General features: G+C 41.8%; 1 protein-coding gene across 1 annotated transcript in view; it reads right to left on the bottom strand.

Moving 5' to 3' along the window:
* Dbx (homeobox protein Dbx) overlaps positions 1-20914 on the bottom strand; it is a 34790-nt gene extending 13876 nt beyond the window's left edge. The window contains 1 exon segment of the mRNA XM_080268078.1: positions 20347-20914. Coding sequence (XP_080124204.1) covers positions 20347-20914 — 568 coding nt within the window.
* Between the last annotated feature and the right edge of the window lie 2374 nt (positions 20915-23288).

Raw genomic sequence — 23288 nt, 5'->3', positions numbered from 1 at the left:
TAAGTGAACGCTGTCATTATTACTAAACAACTGTCGGGAATAAACATCGCAGTGGTGAGCATCTATCGTAAGTAAAAACTCTGTTAGTAGTAAACTTCAGTCAGTATTAGATATGTCAGGAATAAACATCTGTTAAGGTTCGATATTAATATAAACATCAGGTAACTGTGTATCCCTTATTATATTAAACACTTATCAGTATCGGTAAGCATTTCTTTAATCATTATTTTTTCCATTTTATATCATTCTTAAGTAGTAATAAACATTGTGGATAAAACCGTGTTGAACTCCTGTCAGTAAAAATGAACAAATAATCCTTTGTCATTGGTAATAAACATCTTATCAACATAAAGAAATTGAGCCAGTGAAATATGTAAATAGTAGTATCCATTTATCACTGACAATATCTGCGTTAGTTAACATTACGTTTATTAAGGACAACAAATGCATTTCTCCTTAGCAGTAAACATATACCGGTAGCTGCTATTAACAGTGGATGTATTATTTTGAAATTTCTCAATATACTGTATCTTTATCAGTAAACATAGAAATTGGTAGTTTACATTGGCGGCCAACAAAAATTAATTAATGAAACAAACATTTACATTTCTCTCTCTCTTTCTCTCTCTCTCATGATTAGATTAACCCCATTTTGCCGCGTCATGAGTGTTCCAATTAAACCTTTTGACAGAACGGGGACGGGAGGGTTAATGACAGCAGCTACAAATTGCTACCGGGGTAATTAAGCCCTGTTATCCCTCCGCTAATGACGCGTCGGGGCCCCATTAAAAGCATGCTGCCTCCCTAATTGCATAACTACCTCCAAGTGCCATTAGAGACAGTCCATCGTTAACCCCTTCAATACGGCGACACTTTATTTTTCCACTACCAGATAGTTTTTTATTTATTTATTTATTTATTTTTTATTATTATTATTATTATTATTTTTGCTGATGGAGTCTCCTAAGCTGAATGGAAATCGTGTGGAGGTGACAGGGGTGTAATAAAGAAGGTGTCATAAGTCACTAATTAAACCCGTGATATTCTCCGCTAATGAAGTGTCAGGGGGTCATTAAAAGGAGGCTGATTCACTAATAACTCGCCTTCTCCCTCCCTAACCACCGCAGTTCCATTAAAAACAGTCCCCGTTAACTGTCAGGCCATGAAGTGGCAAGGAAATCAGTCTGGCGTTAGACGGTGAATAATGTCACTCGTCCCACAAGGTGCAAGGGTTAAACGCATGTCAGTACGATGACATTAGTGTCTGCTCTGAATGGCCACAGTTTTTTTCAAGCTACAATGCTGAATATTTACATTGGCTTCGTCTGTGTACAGCCCAGAGGATAGCGCACTTGTTTGCCGGAGGATGCGCAGACCCAAACCTCGACTTAGTGTACAAGGAAAAGTAGCAAAATCTTCAATCGTCATAAGCAAAGCCAAGAGTAAAGTACTGGCACTACAAAACATACTACTTGGGGGACGGGAAGGAGGCGCCGACCATGACCCCAACCCCCCCAAGAAAGTAATCAAATATTCATAATTTTGTATGATAATGAATGTAGTAACTGGCTTGATGTATTATATGCTATGTGTATGCACTGGATGTTGACATAGTGAAGGAATGGATAGGCGCTCGTTTATCATGGTTGGTGAAGCGTCTGTTCAAGTAATTACCCAACAAGGATTTATCTGTTTAATCACTTTTATTAATTCACAGACACCCAGCAAAACACAGTAAGACCCAGGACAAAAGCTCTTGGGTGGTTAGTGGAATGTTGTCGATGGAATTAACGGCTTCACCAATTGCCCCTAACTTGAATAACCTGAGCCACGCCGGTACCAATGATTGTTATTGTGTTATTGTTCTCCCCACCAGACGATTGTGATTTACCTTGAAGTTCTTTTTTTTATGACTGTAGAGGTTATGTTCTTGTTACATCCAGACGATATTTTTAGTACGGCAAGATGATTTTTATTGCTTACCCCAGTTGAGATTTTCCTTTTTTTTTTCTTTTTTTTGCCTCGATCTTACTAACCCTAAGCGATTTTATTTGTAACGCCACTCGTCTTTGTTCTTGCTACTGCATAAATCTCTCTAGCTGGTCAAACATTTATTGTCGCTACTGTCCAGCTGTTTTATTTTTACTGCCGACAGATTACAGTTCGTTCATTTTCACTTGGTCCAGATTTTTGTCCCAGTGCAGCCTATTTCATGTGGCTCAGTGACAGGAAAAGACGATGCAATGGCTGTACATTATCGCCACAACACTTCTTCATGACTAGCACCATATTCGATTGTTCATCATTTTTTTACAGCTCAGCACTCAAAAAAGAAATGACAGTTTTAGACCAAGTTAAAGTGAACAGAGTAGAGTATTTTTATAGCTCTTGAAGTACTGCTCTGGCCACTCTCAGACCATTTCATTCAGAACAGTCGAAACTTTCACCCCTTCGGTAGCCTACGATGACGCTTTAATTCTTTATTGTCGGACTTAAAAGCGTTAATTTGGAAGTCCGGATTAAGAATAGGTATTTAAAATGTTCAGTTAGGAAACATAAATGAAGCCCTGATTAAAGTCCATATTCTCGTCGGGTAAGGAAACTCCATAACACATTTTCTTCAGCGATTTACTTTCGGATATGGGTGGTTGATATCCATTTGTACATTGTTTATGCAGAATATGGTGTCATCAGAAGGATTTATGCAACAGAAGAGGACAGGTGTAACAGGCAAAATAAATTGATTAGGAAAAGGTATTAGGGAGCTTCCTAAACGTACGAGAATAGGGAAGGCGTAATAACGAACCGCAAGTTAACTCTTTCCCTCCTGTGAAGTACTTTTTAATCTATTTTTGCTACAACCAGATGATTTTATATATCCATGTTAAAGAAAGTTGCCATATAGAAAAGAGGTTAATGAACGCTGTATCGAGTCCCTTTAATACGAAATGTCTTTTACGCTGAGGAAAATCGTCTGAAGGTAGCAGGAAGGTAATAAAGATGACGACCTTGGGCTGCAGGAGTTAAGAAGCCTGAGAAGAATAAGAGTAAGGTTAGAGCCACAGAAAAAAAGAAAAAGCGTAAAACAAGAGGTGCTCAAAAGATGCGTATATTAAGAAGCTCCTATAACCCACTTTTAGCGTAATGAATCGTCCGGCGTGAGATGGAACTGAATATTTGTTGTTCAGACGACAAAAAAGGGTCCTTTGGTACACTAGGCCTCCTGTGACTCCCTCTTATTGGAATAAATTCGCCTCAGGAATATATTACTGGAGTTGCCCCGACCACGAGAGGGTTGGTGGCACCGGTATGAACACTCAGGCTCCTATGACCCACTCACAGCTGAAGGAAATCGTCTGTGATAAGGCGAAAGCGCTAGAGAAGACCCGACCAAGATAAGGTTAAATTCTCTCTCTCTCTCTCTCTCTCTCTCTCTCTCTCTCTCTCTCACACACACACACACACACACACACACACACACACACACACACACACACACACACACACACACACACACACACACACACACACACACACACACACACACACACACACACACACACACACACACACACACACACACACACACACACACACACACACACACACACATATACACACACACACACACACACATATACACACACACACACACACACACACACACACACACACACGACTCGGAACCATAAATAAGCGTATACTAAGAAACGTGTTGCATAATTAAACACATGCGTAATGCAGTGTGATGCGTAACCAAGTCATTCCCTTCGCTCCTTAATACGGCGTAACCCAATTTCCAGCAGTGTGCGTGGGATGCTGCGTAGGTCAATATTGCGTCACAGCGGCCGTGTGTTAATGTTACGCAATATACGCCAGGGGGCAGCTGTCTCCGCATCAACTGGCCGGCGGGGGGGGGAGGGGAGATCAGAGGGTGAGGGATGGGGGATGGGAGAGTGGCGTAAAGATGGAAGAGAGAAGAGGGGGAGGAAATACTGTATAGTGGTGTATACAGACGAGGGGGGGAGGGGGACCTGAAGGGTGATATATTCGGAGATGAAAGAGAGAAGAGGGGGTAGGAGGGGGGGTGATTAGATGGCATATCCAGACAAGGAAGGTGGGGTTAAGGGTGGCGTATTCGGATAGTTAAGAGGGAAGAAGGGGGGAGGGGGGGAGGCAGTGAAGTGGTGTACACAGAGGGGAGGGGGAGAGGGAGGTAGGGCCAGTGTTGGAAGTAGGAAGGGAGGAGGGAAGTGTTAATAAGATGGCGTAGTTAGAGGGGGAGGGGGGGGGAGTGCTAGTAAGTGCCGTATTCGGTGGGGGGTGGGAGGAAGGAAGAGAAAGGGAGGGGAGGGGGTAGCAGTACTATAACTTGGTCAAAAAATTGCCGTCTTGAATGGAGAGCTGCAACAATAGATTACCAATTGAATATGGTGCTAGTCATAAAAAAGTGCTATAGGAAACGAAGAGCCGTAATTTTGCCCCTGAGCTACGTGAAATAGATGAAAAAAGATGAAAATTTGAGCCAAGGTGAGGTGAAAGAACGAAAATCTGGCAGTGTACAAGAAGAGGAGAGAATTTGTGAACGGGATGATTGCTATTGTGGTAAATTTGCGAAGTCGAGGAGGGTGTGAGAAAGAAGAGGTTAAGTTAAGATGGGCTTGGTTAATTTGAGTTAGGTTGGGTTAGATTGAGTTAGGTTAGGGTTTGTCTGGGGAGAGCTAATATACTGGAGTATCGAGAAAGGTAAATAGTGATACTGAGGAAGGAAGGAAAGAATTAAAGAAAAATGAATAAATGGATGAATGTATGAGGGAAGGAAGGAAGAAGAGAAGGAATGAAGTATTTATAAGATGGCGTACAGGAGGGAGGAAGAAGAGATAGCGGAATGGGGCCAGCAGATGCTTTGACGAAACAGGATGGAGGGGAGAGGGGAGCGGGGGGAGAGAGGGGGAGGGGAGAAGGTATACATGGATGCTTCAATGGTGTACCTTGATGTTTAGATCGAGAGGAGAGGGAGGATGGTGATGATGATGATGATTATATATTTACGGTAATGAAGATGATAGTTATACCTTCTGAATATTTTCTCCTGATATTATTATTATCCCCACCATTATTCCATGTGGTGGGGATATAGGAATCGCCCCTGTCCGTCTGTCTGTCCGTCTTTCCGTCCGGGCCTGTATCTCGGAAACTACCGGGCGGACTGGCTTCATATCGCAAAGGTATAGTATGTGTCGTAGTTGATGCCCGTATATGTAAATTTGCCATATTGTCAGTACTTTACGAACTTTGACCATATAAGGAAAAATCTATATTCTTTTATATTTTGGAAGCTTCTTGCTGGATTCACTTCATACTTGACAGAAAGACAGTATGAGTCCTAGTTTATGTCCTTAAATACGAAAATGACACATTGTATTTTACGAGCTATTTCCATATAAGGAAACAAATCTGTAAATAGCTGTATCTTGGAAACTACACGCTGGGTCATCTTCACATCCTAAAGAAAGATATGTTACGAGTCCAAGTTTATGCCCCCGTGAATGAAATTGCCATACCTATTAGTGCATATCTGTATATTCTTTACCATATGGTGGTGATAAATCTTTTCTAAGGGCTTATTATTATTATTATTATCATTACTATTATTATTATTATTATTATTAGTTATTATTATTATTATTATTATTATTATTACTGATTATTATTATTATTATTATTATTACTATTATTATATTGTTTTTATTTTTATTATGATTATGATTAATTATTGTTGTCGTTACTATCAAAGTAATTACCACAGCAAAGATTTATCATATTTTCATTAACTATCATGATGAAAATTTACCCTAGTAATTTGCCACGAATTTAAAATTTCTTTCATAATTTTTAGGTGGGTTATATTTGAGAGAGAGAGAGAGAGAGAGAGAGAGAGAGAGAGCGAGACACCATTGCCAGTATCCCTGTCCTGAAGTCTGCTCACATTAGCACATTTGCGCCTCTCATTAGCACTTAGCTCACCCCCCTTACTGCATTCTCTCTCTCTCTCTCTCTCTCTCTCTCTCTCTCAGTGGTTATAGCGTTAACACCCCGATCGGATGGCCAGAGGCGGGGTTCGAATCCAGCCGCGGGGAACATTGAAGGCCGTATTCATTGGTGGCAGAGGGGAGTTCCTAACACGTTTACTTTAGCGATTTATTTTGCGTATTACGTCTTAGCATTCTGTTGACTGATTTTTATACTCCTTTAAGAACTACATAGTTTCCATTAATAACTTACGAGAGAAGATTGACGCGTAAGATGGAGAATAAATTGCTTAAGAATATGTGTTGCGAAGTCTCCAAAACCACTTAGAATACGATGCAAATGTTGATTCCGTTCCAACCGATGACCTGCAGGGTGATCCGTAATTAACGCTCCATTTGAACATCAGTCTGCTGGTATGGGCGTGGGTATGTCAGTGGGAGTAGGAAATGAATAAATGATGATAGACATTAATAACGCTGAATACATCATGCAGGATAGACACTGATAACGCTGAATAAACGATGGAGGATAGACATTGATAACGCTGACTGAGCCGTACCCGCAACACACGAGAAATCACCCGGCAGTGGAAGAGGAGCGTTATATATGGATCACCCTATATACATCCCTTCCTGTTTCGTACTTTGTCAGCATGTGGAACAGAAAATTTTTGGCTGTCACTCTCCCTCATACAAACTGATACAGAGAACAGAGGAAAGTCTTATGCATTTAAAAATAATAATCGAAAGAGTATTAAAAATATAGTTGTCAAGCACTTGGTGACTGGCGTATTAATATTTCAACCATGATAGGTCAGTGTCAATTATTTCCACATTGATAAACATACATGGATAAAAGTGTGTGTGTGTGTGTGTGTGTGTGTGTGTGTGTGTGTGTGTGTGTGTGTGACATGAAGATTATTTTCAGCGGTAGATTTTTATAATTATGGTGATTGACTATGATAATCCGATGGGTATTGATGGGTGTTTGTGTTGATTATGGTGATCGGTGATTATGGTGAAGGGGATTGGTAATATTTTCTTCTTCTTCTTCTTCTTCTTATCATTATTATTATTATTATTATTATTTTATTATTATTATTATTATTTTATTATTATTATTATTATTATTATTATTATTTTTATCATCATCATCATCACCATCACCATCATCATCGGAGGCAAGTAACGGCACTTCATTACTTGTAAATTTACCAGCAATATTCATTTCTACATCCATACATCCACATAGAAGAGATTTTTTTTTTTTCCCCCGTCTGTCACGCTTTTTCTTCCCTTTTTCTCTGTAGATGCTGTCTCACCCCATTTGGGTGGAAACAAAGTGGGACGATGATGATGGTGTTGGTGGTGGTGGTGGTGGTGGTGGTGATGATTTTTACTCTTAACCCTTTCGTAAAGCGTGATCTCCCCTAAACTGATTCAAAGAATTGTCTGGTGGGAGTAGAATGAAATCAGTTATCTTGCTGAGGGATTAATAGATATTGTGCTTAACCTCTTCAGTGGTGACCATCATCCACTCACTCGATGTACTGTTGTGTCACGTACTTCTTTACCTTTATCATTCTGTGTCTGGTTTCCTCTCTTCCCAGTTCTCATATCCTTTTTTGTCACTTTGCATGTCCCGTCTTTTTGCTTCAGGCGGCTATACGCTGAGTAAAACGCTGGGTAGTAACAAGATAACCAACGACTGATTTCTATAAGCCGAATAAAATCGCCTGGAGTTAATAAGACTGTAATAATAATGATAATAATAATAATAATACCGTTCAGCCGTCCCACAAGAGAACTACATTTCCCAAAAGGAACTACATTTTCACTCAGCAAAATAAAATGGTCTAGCGTCGTCGGAAATAATACCCTTTACGCATTTCCGCATCTGCACGATGTCTTGATCAGGCCCACGATACAGAGAAGAGGCCGTGATTTGCTGGCAGTCGCAAAAATCATGGTGCTTAACCCATGTAGTACAGGAGGTAAATAAATAATGTAAGCAAATCGTATTAATGTAGATACGGTACTGTAGGATTATATTTGACTAAGATAGAAAAGACCTCTTGCGTTTAGGGTAGATAAGGACAGTATCTCATATCGTCTTCTCTACACTGCCTTTTTTCTGTCCTTTTATTTATTTATTTATTTATTTATTTATTTTTTTACTCTGGCTACTACAGGATAGGAATAGGAAGAACCTCTCATTCTCGGAGAGGAAAAGAATATTCTCCCCTTCACTGTGATCTGTCTCCCATAAACTCGATAAAAACTCAAAGATGCCAAGCCCGAAAAGGAAAAAGTAAGAAATCTAGCTTAACAGGCTGTACTCGCTCGCTCGGCACAGTTGTTTACTCTTTTATCCCCGCTGACTCCGGACGATTCATCCACCTAAGGAAAGTCCCTGAGAAGCGAAAGGGTCCAGCAGTCCAAAAAGTCTCACTGAATCTTAATAAAATCGTGTGGAGATTGCAAGACTGGACTAAGATGGCGTCACCATGCCGTAAGAATTAATCAAGACTTTATAAATCCATCGAATTCAATTAAATGTCTCCCAGTCTGAAGGAGGTTGTTTAGAGGTGGTGAATATAGGGGTAGAAAATATAATTGTGTGTAAGGGGATAAGGCTGTTGTTTAGGAAGACTGGTGAGTGTTTTATTATTATTGTTATTATTATTATTATTATTATTATTATTATTATTATTATTATTATTATTATCATCATTATTGTTATTTATTATTATTATTATTATTATTACTCCCGATATATCACAGAATCCTAATATTCCCAGCCTGCCTCTACTAATACAGTAACCAAAGCACATTATTACATTCATCTACATAAATATTACATACGGCACTCCTCCCTCCTTCCCTCCATCCCTCTCTCTCTCCACGCGGTCATTGAAGGGGGGGGGAGCGAGAAGAGGGGAGGAGGAAGTGAGGAAGGAGAAAAGCGGAAGGGTGACGGGGATGGGAGAGAGAGAGAGAGAGAGAGGGGGGGGGAATAATCTTATTTATAACCCTTACATTTGTAGATATGTATTGTTTTTTATCGATTTTTTCATTGTCATTTCAACAATTTTTGTCTGTGCCATTTTAATATTAAAATTCAACCCATTTTTCAAGTTACTATTTGTAGTTATTATTATAGAGCTGTAGTTAATTATATTGCCCTAATTATTATTTCCATCACTAATAAACCCTGAAATAACAGACATCGGTGAAGTTACTGTCTGTCTGTCTTTCTGTCTTAAGTGTTCGACTGAAGCTGTCTGTCTCTGTCTTCTGTGTGTGTATGGATGGATGTGCCTTTTTTCGACTCTGTATGTCTTTTTGCCTTTCCGTCTATCTGTGTCTAATTATTTTTTGCTCTGCACCAGTCCGAGTAAATGTCTCTGTCTGTACGTCTCTTTATAATTATGTCTGTGCGTCTGTATGCTTGTCAGTCATTTTGCGTCCCTATCTGTCTCGTGCCATCTTTTGTCTGTGTCTGTATATGTCTTCCTTCGGCTCTGTCTGTCTGTCTGTTTTCTGTCTCCGTCTGTCCTTATGTCTGTCAGTCTATATGTCTGTCATTTTTTGTCTGGATCTGTCAGTATGTCTTCTTTCGTCTCTGTCTGTTTGTATCATTGTGTTAGTCTGTCCGTCTATCTGTCTGTATCTATCTATCGGTTTTATTTTTCCTATCAATAGAGGGAATCAAGTTACAAAAGGCAAGGCAGGATTGAAGGGTGTTAATTGAGGCTTATTCTAACCTATTAAAAGTCTTCCATTGGTAAAAGAAAATTATATGGCGATCGAGAATAAAATGTGAAAGAAAGAAGTACTTAAAAAATGTATCAGCCAAGACCTCTTGTCTACTATCGTCCTCTTATCTACTATAAATCTATTATCTGCTAGTATCGTATCTACCGTCAACCTCTTATCTACTGTCAACCTCTTATCTACTGTCGACCTCTTATGTACTCTCAACCTCTTGTCAACCATCAACTTCTTATCTACTATCAGCCTCTTACCTACCATAAACCTTTTACCTACTACCATCTTATTTACTATCAACCTCTTTTCTCCGATCAGCCCCTTATTTACCATCAACATCTTATCTACCATCAACCTCTTATCAACTATAAGCCTCTTCTCTGCTATCAACTCCTTATCTGTTATCAAACTCTTATCTTCTGTGAATCTTATCTGCTATGAACCTCTTATCTTCAATCAACCTCTTATTATACTATCAACCTCTTATCATATTATCAATCTCTTATCATATTATCAACCTTTTATTTGCTATCAGCCTTTTATCTACTATCAACCCCTTATCTACTACATCTACTATCAACCTTTTATCATCTATCAACCTCTTATTACGAGTGAGCGAGCTGCAGCGAGCTAAGTGATATATATTTAATCTATGTTCAGCTGAGAAATGAGCGGCCCGACACGACATGGCCCGACCGCGATGGTTTTTAGAGGCTAGTAACTTTTATACTATGTGAGATAAAGAAAAGATTTTTTTTAGCAGGTAGTAGATACATTCAGTAAACTTTGTTTTTTGCTGTATATTTACTCATGAAACAAAAGAAACCCCTTGGAATCCCAGCTTTCCAAAGGAATGTACCGAGGGCTTCAATTGACATGCTTAACTATGAATTCGATTTAAAGCACTAAGAAAGTGACCCATGCGAGGTATGAGTTGTTTTTCACTTTCACATGTTGATTGAGCGCGCGCACGTGTGTGTGTGTGTGTGTGTGTGTGTGTGTGTGTGTGTGTGTGTGTGTGTGTGTGAGAGAGAGAGAGAAAGTAAATATTTTTGCTCAATTATTCTTCTGTTATTGTTCAGCTACCTCGCCCGATATGTTAAAAGTTTACACCAAAATGAAATTATGATGATAGGCGTATATACAACCGCCTGCTCGCTCGTCACGAGCATACACAGCGCACTTTACTGGTCTCCTATCGGCCTCATGTCTACTATCGCGATTTTTATATTCCGCTTTCTCTGCCAACAGACGGTTTTCTTTCTCTACATTGGGAAGACCTTTTGTAGTGAAGGATATGGAAACAGTGTCAGTATAAGTATGGCATTCGTACCTATCTCAATTACCGCCAGACGATTTTCCTCAGCTTTTATAGAGAGGGATGTAGAGTAAAATCCTTGCCTTTCTTAGGACGGTTAATATTCGAGTTTCATTCGTGTAATCTTCAGACGATTTTGATTTGCCTACGCGACACCACAAACAAAGGGTTGAGTACAAAATCGTCTGAGGTAGTCGAGAGAGAGAGAGAGAGAGAGAGAGAGAGAGAGAGAGAGAGAGAGAGAGAGGTAGCAGTGCTGTTAATTTTACTTTAATGAGATTTTCCATTTTACCAAAGTGATTATCAGACGATTTTTTTTTTTCACATTAGGAAGTGTTATTAGTGACGGGTTTAATGAAGGCTGTATCCTACCCCTCTCCCAAGTTCCTAACGTCTCCTTTAAGCTGAATAAAACCGTCTGGAGATAAGGAATTAGTTAAGAAATGTCGCTATCAGGCCGAGCGAATCAGCCCCTTCTAACCAATGACGTGTATTTCCTTCTAATCAGACCATCATTTAGACGATTTTATTCCGCCAACAGGAGGGATTTTTCGAACTGGGAAGGGGGGGGGGTTAGATGTTTCCGTCCTGAACCCTTTGACTTCAAGAAATTTCCATGGAGCTGAGTAAAATCGTATTTAGGTAGCAGGATACAATTAAAAAAAAAAAAGTGTTCTCGGTTTTTAAATTCTACAAGTCTGTTCGGTTGCTCTTCACCCCTTCAGTCCGATGACGTGTTTATCTTCTGTCTATTTCCTGTCTGATTTTTTTCACCTCAGATAGACTCTCGAGGTGGGGAGGATAGATATAGCCTTCATTAACCCTTCCACTTTAAAGCGTCTCCCCCAAACTAAATATAATAATAGACCGGCAAAAATTTACCAGTTAAGCACGACCGGATTTAAGAGGCTCGCCTTTATACACTAAGTCTTCCATCGTTCTGTCCGGGGCTCGTATTCCCTCCGGTTGAGGAAGCTCCCTAACACCCCCTCCTTAGCGATTTATTTTTGGATATGGCTGGCTAATATCCTTTTGTACGCTGTGTATGTCAGGTGATGCGATATTAGAAGGATTTACATAACAAGAGGACAGTAAGGTGTAATAAGCAAAATAAATCGCTTAAGAATGGGTGTTAGGGACGAGAATAAGGGTCCTGTGCTGAATACAATCGCCTGGACGTAGCAGTAGTAAAAGTAAGATGGCGTTGTCGTGTAGGTGGGGTTGGTGGAGTGTGTGTTTAATCCTTCAGCCCGAGGACGTGGTTTCTCTATAAATCTTGCCATCTCCAGACGATTTGATTCAGCTCAGGAGAGACTTCGAACTGGAGGGGTTAGGGACAGCCTTCGTTGACCACTTAACTACTAGACAACCCGCCTAAGATTAGGAAAACCGTCTGTTGGTAGATTGATACACACACACACACACACACACACACACACACACACACACACACACACACACAAACCCTGAAAATATTTTCTACTTTGTGTTACTTTCCTCTTGCTTCCGTCACACCGTTTTATTGCGTTCAAGGAGGCTTTACAGACTGGAAGATTTTTTTTTTTTTTTAATTTTCATTAGCCCCTTCAGCACAACAGGTTATCATTGAGCTGCGTAAAATCATCTCTCGGGTGATAAGAAGAAACAAGAAGAGACGAGGCGGCATTGAAGGTGAGAGTCTAGCCCGGCAATAACAGTTAGGAAAGCGGCCAGTCCAGCGCTGACCCCCGCCACACAGCGCTGAGCCAGGGTTGGGTTAAAGCTGACTCGGTGTCCTTGCCCTTCCCTACCTGCCCTCCCCAAAATTTCATCACCCCGTCCTTGGCTCAGTACGAACATCACAACAAATTTTCATCCTAATCATCTCATCATACAGACAGACAGACGCATAAAAACGAGACCTCTACGTAATTCGTTGACGGAAAACATTAATAAATTGTATCTTTTTAAACTACTTAATTCGAATATTTATGGGTGAAATAGTCAGTGGCAAAATTTCTACGGACTTTCGGTGTCTTTTCGTTCTATTACTTTTTTTTTTTTTTTTTTTTTTAAAGGAGAAATTTGAGGTTCCTATTTGAAATTCGAACCTGTTCAACAAATGAGGGTTTTCCTGTGCTGAATAAAATCGCTTAGATGTGAAAAGAAGAAAATTAGTAAACGTCATTGCATTGGTTAGGTTAATTGTTGTAACTCCCCCGACGGATAAAGAAAATAATAAAGTAATCGGTGAAAAAGAGAGAGTAATAATCAGGTAATCGGTGAGGAGCAAAAGTAATCAAAGTAATCGGTGACGAGGATAAGGAAATAACCAAATAATCGGTGCAGAGTATACCAAAAAATAAGGTAATCAATGAAGAATATAAAGAAATAATCAAGTAATCAATAAAGAGTGAAAGGAAATAATCAAGTAATTCGTGAAGGGTATAAAAAAGTAATAAAATAATCGGTGAAGGGCGATTATATTAGCAAGATTTCACTGTTTACATTATCTTCCCCCCCGTCCTCCCTCCCTCCCTCCCTCCCTCCCCATACGTCCCTTCACTGCCCCCCGTTTCCCCTACACCACCTCAAGTTCTCCTGTTTGTTTTTACCTATATTGCTCTCCTCCTGTCTGTTCCTTTTTATTCGACGGCTTTTGTTTTATTAGTAATTGGAGTAGAGTTTTGATGATGATGATGATGATGACGATGTTGATGATGATGATGATAATACTTTTTTTTTTTTCTTGCGGATCTGATTTTCTCTTGTACATATATCTTTTTTTCTTTTTCCTCTACGCATCCGCTTTCCTTTTACTTCTTTCCCTTACACGTTTTTTTTTTTCTTTTTCTGCTCGAATACCTTTCCCCCTACATCGATCCTTCTTTTTTCCCCACTCTCTCTTTTATTTTTCCCTACACGGTTTGGTTTTTACCCTACGCAGCTTCAGTTTCTCGCCCCATTGTTTTCGCTCTTTCTTCTTTGTTTTCTTTTTTTCTTTTTTACTGCGCATCGGACTTTATTTTCGTTAACCCCTAAAGTCGTCCTCACTTCCTCCCCTACACTTGACACTCTATACTTACGCTGTTAACCAACCCCTTCAGTCCGATGACGTACTGTTGAATTCTTGCTCGACGAGGTTAATTTATGTAGCTGTAGGGAACATGTAAGTGTAAAGTGGCTAATGAAGGCTTTTATCGAACTTCTTCCGCTTGTAAACTTTCCTGAGCTGAGTAAAATCGTCGGAGGTACCAAGAATTCACACAGAAATACGTCATTGGATTGAAAAGGTTAATTATAATCGTCTGACATTAGCTGGAATATAATGCTAAAGGAAAAGGCTATGAAGTAAGGGTAAAACACTTCTATTGACAATTAAATACCTCGCCGCGTATCATTTTCCTACATCTGTCGTGTATACTTTTTTTTTATCCTTCCTTGTGTGTGTTGTCTTCCATTTGCCTAATTGCGCATTTCCCCCTTCCCCTTCCAGATTCCCCTTACCCCTGCACGTCATCTCTTCGCCTACACAGCTACAGATTCCCTTTCCCTAGCAAATTTCCCCTCCGGTTCCGCATCCTTTTTCCCCATTTCCCCAACCCTCCCTCCATTTCCTTTTCCCCCTTTCCCCATCCCATCTTCCATTTCCTTTTCCCTTTTTCTCCCTCCCATTCCCCTTTCCCCTCCCCTAGCCCAGCGCTCTGTCGGCTGGAGTGCATGCTGGTGTGGGTACCGGGGCGTGTGTGTTGTGCTGTTGCGGTGAGGAAAAGTGTGTCAGAGTAAGGCTGCCAGAAAGAGGTTGCCGATAAGGGTGCCAGAGGGAGAGGGTGCCAGAGGGAGAGGGTGCCAGAGACGGTGCCAGAGAGAGGGTGTCAGTAAGTACCAAAGACAGGGTACTGAGAGCGTGTCACAGTATGGGTGCCAAAGAGAGGATGAAAGAAAAAGGATGCCAATAAGGGTGCTGCACTACGGAGGGTTTCAGTGAAGGTGCCACGGAGAGAGAGAGGGTGCCAGAGAAAGGGTGCTGATAAGGGTGCTACAGAGAGGGTGCCACAGTAAGGGTGCCAGTGAGAGGGTGTCAGAGGGTGCATCTATTTACACGTACACCCTCCTGTCTCAGTTTATTCGCCCTTTTATTTATTTTTTTTTTTTAGGGGGATTGTATTGGCTGTGTTGCGGTGGTGATTGGAATTCCGGTAGGGATGTCGATGGGGATGGCGCTGGTTTATTGTTTGGGGCAGAAACGTGTTTTGAGTTGGATTTATTAATTTGTATTTTATTATTTCGAGAATTATTCGATATATATATATATATATATATATATATATATATATATATATATAATATTGTTGCAGATATAGACATGCCTTACAGTAGTATGAATAAATAAATACAGATACATAATAACCCGAAACAGCCTGATTATTGTAATTCCATGCTGAACTAAATATTTTTTAAATTACAAGAATATTGTATGATGTGGATATTCCGCCTTATTCCCCAGTGCGAGAATTCAGAGTTCCGCAATACAGGCGAATGGAATGGAAATACAACTTTGAACTAGTGATTAATTTGTACCAGCATACTTAAATTATATGTATTGTACGGAGAGGGGCCCCTGCGCTGCGATCTGGTCCTTAGTCATGTCAGAACGAAACGATTTTATCCAAACCACAGGCATGTAAGTTCACAATGTTGCTGAGGAACAGAATCACCAGGGCCCCTAATGAACTCATTTATTTTCAGACACGTCGACATGCCTTCTGCGTCAGCATCAGTGGCCCAAGATTGAAAAAAATGAAAGTAAAAAGGACAATATACGTAGCTTAAAAAAAAAAAAAATCCTGAAAAAAATGAAAGTAAAAAGGACAATATACGTAGCTTAAAAAAAAAAAAAATCCTGAAAATATATGCAACAGGACCGCAAACACACGATTGGTAAGAGTAGGGTTCAGTCCTTCGCCAGTGTGGGGTTTCGCTGTGCGGGGTAAAATCGTCGGGTGGTATCCATAACAAAGTACCTCATTTCTACCATTGCAGTGACACCGATGATTTTTTTCTTCTGAATAAAATCGTCTGGCGTTAGCGAGAATAGAATAAATATGATTTTTCGAAGTGAAGGGTTAATCCATCTTAGAAATCTTGATGAGGTGAAAACGATACGCATGGAGCTTGTCTGATTCATGTCTTGGTCGAGATTAAATAGCCGTTACCTGTCATCATCATTAGACTACCGAAACAAAAAAGTTATGACGGAGCGTAACTACCATCTCCTTTTGTGGCTTCCGGTTCTTGTTTCTCGATCTTGCGGCCTCATTTACTAGCAAGAAATAGGAGTTGGGATGAGGATGATGGTGATGATGATGATGATGATAATGATGATGATGATGATGATGATGGTGGTCGTTTTACTGTCTCCTTTATTAGCAAGAAATAAGTGTTGGGATGTTGATGATGATGATGATATAACTGCCTAATTTATTGGCAAGAAATAAGGTCGGGATTGATGATGATGATATTACTGTCTCATTTATTATCAAGAAATAAGGATTGGGATGATGAAGTTGATGATAATATTACACTCCCAGTAATTAACAAGAAGTCGGGGTTGGCATAATGATGATGATGATAACTGACACCAGATGATTTAGGTCAGTCACAGCGTTGAAAAATGTGTGGCGTGTGGCGGTCGGTACAAAGGGGGAGAGAGAGAGGTATCCCGTGGTGGTCTGTGCAGTGTCGCGGAGTTGAGACCTTTGCTGTACTCTTTTTACTCAAAAACCTGGCCTAAAATTGCCGTCCCTCCATCTTCAATACTGAATCCTAGTAAGAGGTTAACAGTAGAATATGTTGCTAGTCATGAAGAAGTGCTCTGGAAAGGGTGTAGAGCCACAGTGAAAGATGCTGCGAAAGGACGAAAATGTGGACCAAGTTAAAGACGGTATTGTATCAACACTTAGCTTCGTATAGTTATCTTTCACTCCGATTATTACTATTTTTTTTTTTAAATATTCCTTTCCTACCATTCAGAGGAGTTTACTAATTGCTACCCCGTCACTCCGATGACGGATTTTCATATTTTTCTTGCTACTTTCGGAGGCTGTCATTAACTATATCCCTTTTTGCTCAGGTAAAGTTTTTTCCTTATATTTTCTTGCGCCTTTCAGAGACATGAGTTCATTATAAGAGACTGTTCGAACCGAAGAAATGAGATAAGGCATTCATTAATCGCTTGAGTACGGGAGGTGCTTTTTCAAGTAAAAAATCAATCAATCAATCAATAAATAAATAGATAAATAAACAAACAAACTTAAGAAAGACGGCGTCGAATCCAAGGGTTTAAACCGACAGTGCGAAATTATAGATAAGCCTCCAGTATCTGACGGAAATTTCTGAAGATAGAGCCTGTCTGAATTTTATATATTTCCTAGCTATGATTTGTAATGTGGGACGCAGGCTAACCACACATAAAAATTAAAGATGTTCCATAAATGACTGAAGAGTTAATCTTCTTTAACACTTTCGAGCGACCCCCTAACACCTTGTCTTTGCTAGTTTATTTATGCATATGGCGTGTTAACTCTTTAATTCCGAGTACGTCATCCATATTTATCGCTGGATGTGAGCTAGAACGAAATAAAATAAAATAAAATAACGTTCAGAGGCTGCGAGAACATTAATACAAACGTGGATTAGATATAAACAAGATCTGTTGCCATCTATCTATCCATCTATAGCCGGACTGCTTAATCCCGAAAGGGGTGGCCACAAACAAATAGCCTCCATGTCATTCTTCACTGCGTCATCAGGCTGCTCTCTTTCCAGATCACACATCCCCTCACGCGTATATCCCTCAACCCAGTCCCTTCGCAGCACACAGCACAGTATTAAGATGCATGAAAATTTTGTTATGCATGTATAATTAATGAAAAACCATGTCCGAAAAAAATATATTATTGAGAAACAAGAGACTGAAGGCATAACAGGCTAAGAAAGAGGAAAGATAAATCGCTAAGGGGTAGGTGTTAGGGTTTCTCGAAGGGCAGGGAACATTAAGCTGTGTTTACTTTACCAGTGCAATACAGGAACTGGGGATTTTGGCGGAAGTGTGTAGGGAGGAGGAGGAAATAGGGGTGGGGTTGTAATGGTGGTGGTGGTGATTGTAATGATAGTGGTTGTGTTGATGGTGATTTTGATGGTAGTTGTTATTGTGGCGATGTTGATAATTGTGGTGATTGGGGTGATGATTATGATGATTGTGGTGATGGTGGCTGTGCTGATATGTAGTGATGTTGATAGTTATGATGGTGGTGGTTGTGCCGGTGATGATTTTGATGATAGTTGTTATTGTGACAGTGTTGATAGTTATGATGAGTGTGATGATGATGATGATTGTGATGATGATAGCGATTATTGCGGCAGTATTGATACTTATGATGATTGTGATGATGTGATAGCGATAATTCTGGCGATGTTGATAGTTATGATGATTGTGTTCATGATTGTGGTGATGGTGGTTGTGGTGATGATTTTGATGATGATAGAGATTATTGTGGCGATGTTGATAGTTATGGTGACATGTTGATGGTTAAGAAGATAATGACTGTGATGTTGATGATGATTGTGATGCGGAAGTACTGGAATTCGATTTTTTTTTTCTTTTGTTCTCTTTTAATTGATGGACCGAAGTTTTCGTCACCGGTACCGTAATTATGAACGAACCATAGTTGTTGTTCACTATTACGAAAGACGAACACATACCGAAACCTATACGGACCTAATGCACATTTACACACACACACACACACACACACACACACACACACACACACACACACACACACAAAACTCCCCTCTGCCCAAGAACGTCATTTTTACTAGATTCCGACTACTGATGAGCGATTTTATTTAGCCCGGGAAGTACTCACTCAGACTCAAGGGACACTTACATACAAAAAAAGTTTTAAATTCCTCGCTTCTGTGACTGTTTTCTGTTTTATTCTTGCTGCCGCCACACGACTGTATAACTTCACAAGAAACTCGTTCTCGTAGGGAAGTGATTGTCTACGCCGACGCTTAACCTTTTTGCTGCGTCTGGTGCACTTTATTTTTATTTATTTGGTTTGTTTTCACCTGAGGGCACTGGACAACCCTCACAGCTTGAGTAGTATGTAGTGGTAGTATAAAACCCGGTAAGTCTTAACTCTGAAGTAGGAAAGAGTCACCTTGGTTACTATTCAAATTGACTCTATTCTCAAACTCTACTTGGCCGTCAGCCGAGCTGAAAGAGATTTGGAATGTTTGTCAGGTAAAAAGGAAAAAAAAAAAAAGCTGAAGAATGAAAGAAAGACTGATGAAGATTTTGTTCAGAAGAAGTAGAAGACTGAAAGAAAGAGATTGTTGAAGATTTTGAGAATTTGATAAGCGGAAAGACATCCAAACAGTGTAATGCATCGATAACTACCTTGACTAACCCTTTCTTTGTACACCCAGGAGTTGTATTTTGGCCACCACCTGACGGTTTTGTTTTTGTCGAAAGAATACTGCCAGTCAAAGGATCAAACATACTATACGGGTACACACTAACTTAAGAACACAGTGACGCGTACGCACACACACTGGCCCATACACACGCGCACACACGTACATACCTCAGTTAACCAATTCGATCGTCTTTAAAATGGTTAGGGGTACTTCACTGGGGTGAGGGAGTGAGGCGTCCGGTGGAGGTGAGGGGGGCGCTGGGGAGGAGAGGGTTAGTATAATGAGGGGGTCGGGAAGGTGAGGGAATGAGCGAGTCAGGAGAGTGAGGGGTGAAAATCAGGAAGATGAGAGATGAAAGGAATAAGGGTGTTATAGCATTGGTTTGAGGGGAGGCTAGGGAGTCAGGAGGACGAAGTGGTCAGGTGTGGAGGGGGTTGCAGCTCTGGGGTTAGGAGGTTAGAGGATCAGATGGGATGTGGGGTGTGGGGTTGCACTGAGGTTAGTGGTATCAGGTCAGGAGAATGGAAGGGCACATCACAGATTTGGCGTAGGCTGGTCACTCGCAGGTCATGGAGTTCATCACACTAGGGTACATTGGATGAGTAGGTGATGGGGTCAGGGCACCGGGGTATGGGGATGAGGAGTGGTATCACGCTGGAGTACAGAGGTGAGGAATTTTAACATTGTAGTACACTGTGCATTGGGGTGCATTGGTCAGGGGGTTAGGACACTATGGTAACAGGGTGAGGGTGTCAGTACCTGGGTCCTGGGGCGGGGCGGGGCGGGCTGGAGGACTAGGGGTGTCGTGCCCCAAGATGGCCGTAACCGAGAACTTGAGGTGAGGCTTGGTGGTGGGGGTGTCCGGAGAGGGGCTGGGGGGCGCCTCACCCTCGCACCCACACCCCGTCCCGCTGTCTTCACTGTCTCTGGGGCGCGGCGGGGAGGGCTGCGGGGCGGGAGGGGTGAGGCGGTCAGGCCCCGCGGGGCGCGCCAGCAGCCCTAGATAGTGTGCGGCGGGGTCGTCCTTGAAGTAGTAGTGGTCGTGGTGTGGGTGTGGGTGCGGGTGTGTGCCGGGGCCGGGGCGTGGGTCGTCGTGCAGCAGAAGGGGCGGCTTAGTGGCCACGGGGCGGGGCAGTGGCCGCTCCCTCAGCAGCGACTCCACCACGTACGGTGCCGCAGCCACACCGCCGCTACCCGCCCCGGCCGTGGAGAAGGGCAACGGCAGAGGCGCCAGGGATCCCAGCAGGCCGTGGGCAGGCAGGGCAGAGTGGCCCAGGGGTCTCAGCCCCCCACCCAAAACGCCGGCGGGGCCCACGCTGGGCAGCATCACTGTGTCGGCAGGGTAGGGCAGGGCAGGGCAACTAGTGGTGTCTCAGGCGGGTCATGTCGGTGCCGGTGCCACCACTGCGTCTCGCCACACACTGCTGACCACCGCCCGGCATCTTTCCGCCCCGCCCCATAGCCCCTCCCAGCCCAGCCCACCAGCCACATCGACGCCCCCGCCCCGCCCCGTCCCACACCCCATTGGTTGAGCGGGTCGGCCCTGGTGACGCTGGTCCAATGGGAGGCGTCCGTTTGGTCATTGGCGGCGGAGCCCTGCCTCAACACACACACCACCTCACTGCTTCTACCTCACAACCTCCTCTACCTCACTCTAACACTCCCACGCTCTACCTCACTTCCTCATCTCCCCTCTCCCCCCTCCTCTCTCTCTCTCTCTCTCCCTACCTCACTTTCCCCGCCCTACCTCATTCCCCCTACTCTACCTCGCTCGTTTTTCTCTACCTCATTCATCCCCATCAACCTCTGTTTTGTCTTTTTCTGCCTTGCTTCTTCTTCCTTATCTCTGCTTCATTTCCCCTCCTCATCTCGTCCACTTCCCTCCCCGTGCACCTAATACTTTCCTCTTCACCCTTTCTCTCACAAACTGAATCTCTCTCTCTCTCTCTCTCTCTCTCTCTCTCTCACGTGCAGTTAACGTCAGTAGTATGCAGAATGTTAGAACCATATTTAGATATTAGGCCTAAATAATTAAGCTCTTAGAAATAAATAATATCGACTCACACCACGAATTCCGGAACAGTCGATCACATTTCCCAAATCCCAGTGAGTTTTGCAAATAACATTACTAATATACATGAAAACTTAGCCCGTCTGTAGAGTTAATCATTATTTCCACAAAGCTTTCTATGGTTTCCCACAAGAGACTTCATGAGAAACGTATAACTTGATGCTTTCAGTGGCAGTGTGTTGGGGTGGATCGAGAACTGACCTGTAGAAAATGAACAGTAGTAGTTGAGGTTGTAGCTCCAGGTTCATCTGAAATATGAACACAGTGGGCTGCAGGCTGAAGCTCCCCTCCTCCTGTAGTCCACCATCTTTCTTCTGGGGGATAGGGAGGGAACTGAGGGACATCTGTATAACCAGGCAGTGGAGCCACCCAGTTACATCGGTGCCACCACTTGAAGGCGTCCCTCTCCAGCACTGGGAAAATAAACAGAAAGTGATGATTAAAGGGAGGGAATCAGACCATAGGTGGAGTGCCACAAGGTGTAATTTTGGTCCAGACTTGCTGACTTCGTAGCCTCTAGACTCCCTACGCCCCGTAATGGTTATAATGGAATGTCTGTCACCACCTGATATGGGCACTGAGTGTATTAGTAGGGGAAGGAGAGAGCTGAGAGAACTAATTATATCGGAATGGCGATTTTTATATTTATTTATTTATGTAACTTTTTTTTTTTTTTTTGAGCGGGTAGATGGATCCATATGCATCATCCTCTCTTGGGATATTCAGTCTACACACGTAAAGGCCGGGAAACCAGTCCCTTTTCCTCTGAGCGGCACTATGTGAATAGTAAGATCTAGCCACCACTAGGAGTTGAACTCATCTGGTCTACACAAAAATTATGCACAATAATGTGATACCACACTAAAAAGACTTTGCAAAGGTGAACTCTTCAGTTTCATTACTTTAGTATCAGATTCTTTTTGTCTCCAGACGATTTCCCTCACTTTACAGAAGATTGTTGAAACTGGATGGATTAAACATTGCCTTCCATTACTAAGGTTCTCTCTTAAGCTAAGTAATATGGCAGAAATAAAAAACAGGGTGTAGAGGGAAGTCATTGTGGCTTGTAGTTGATTAGAGCAGGGCAGGAAAAGTCTGTGGAATCCAGACGCCCTGTTAACATCTGACGAGGCTTAGTATAAAATCAAAGCATAGAAAACGAGAACAGTAAGTAAATAATAAATAAATAAATAAATAAATGTAGCATTAGTATAACGGCTCTCACTTATCTTCGTGGAGGGCATAATTAGATGGTAATGAGAGGGAGACTGTGACTGTTATCTATTTTTTTATTTATTTTCGTCTAGATGTTTCTGTGTAGTCGGGGGACGTGGGGGCGCCTAGCATCCACTCACTCGATGTAGTGCTGTTTTCAGGTGGCTCTTCACTGAGTGATAGGCCAAATGATTTTTTGTAACCAAGGAAACCGTTTACTACATTGAGTGTTAACAATACAAGCAACTCCACGTTAGGTGATTCTCGTGAGTTACAACGCTCCAGCCGGATGGAACTCGTATGGGTTTGCATCTGAGGGAAGGCTGAAGATTATTGCTCACATAATGCCACCCAGGGGCAAGCGACACTGATCACCCTACCATTGTATGTTAGGAGTAAGTAGCCTTGCCCAGGG

This window comes from Coenobita brevimanus, chromosome 26 (assembly GCF_032717465.1).
Source record: "Coenobita brevimanus isolate Jiangsu-jjx chromosome 26, ASM3271746v2, whole genome shotgun sequence".
Classification (NCBI taxonomy): Eukaryota; Metazoa; Arthropoda; class Malacostraca; order Decapoda; family Coenobitidae; genus Coenobita; species Coenobita brevimanus.
This window is presented reverse-complemented; position numbering and strand designations above follow the sequence as displayed.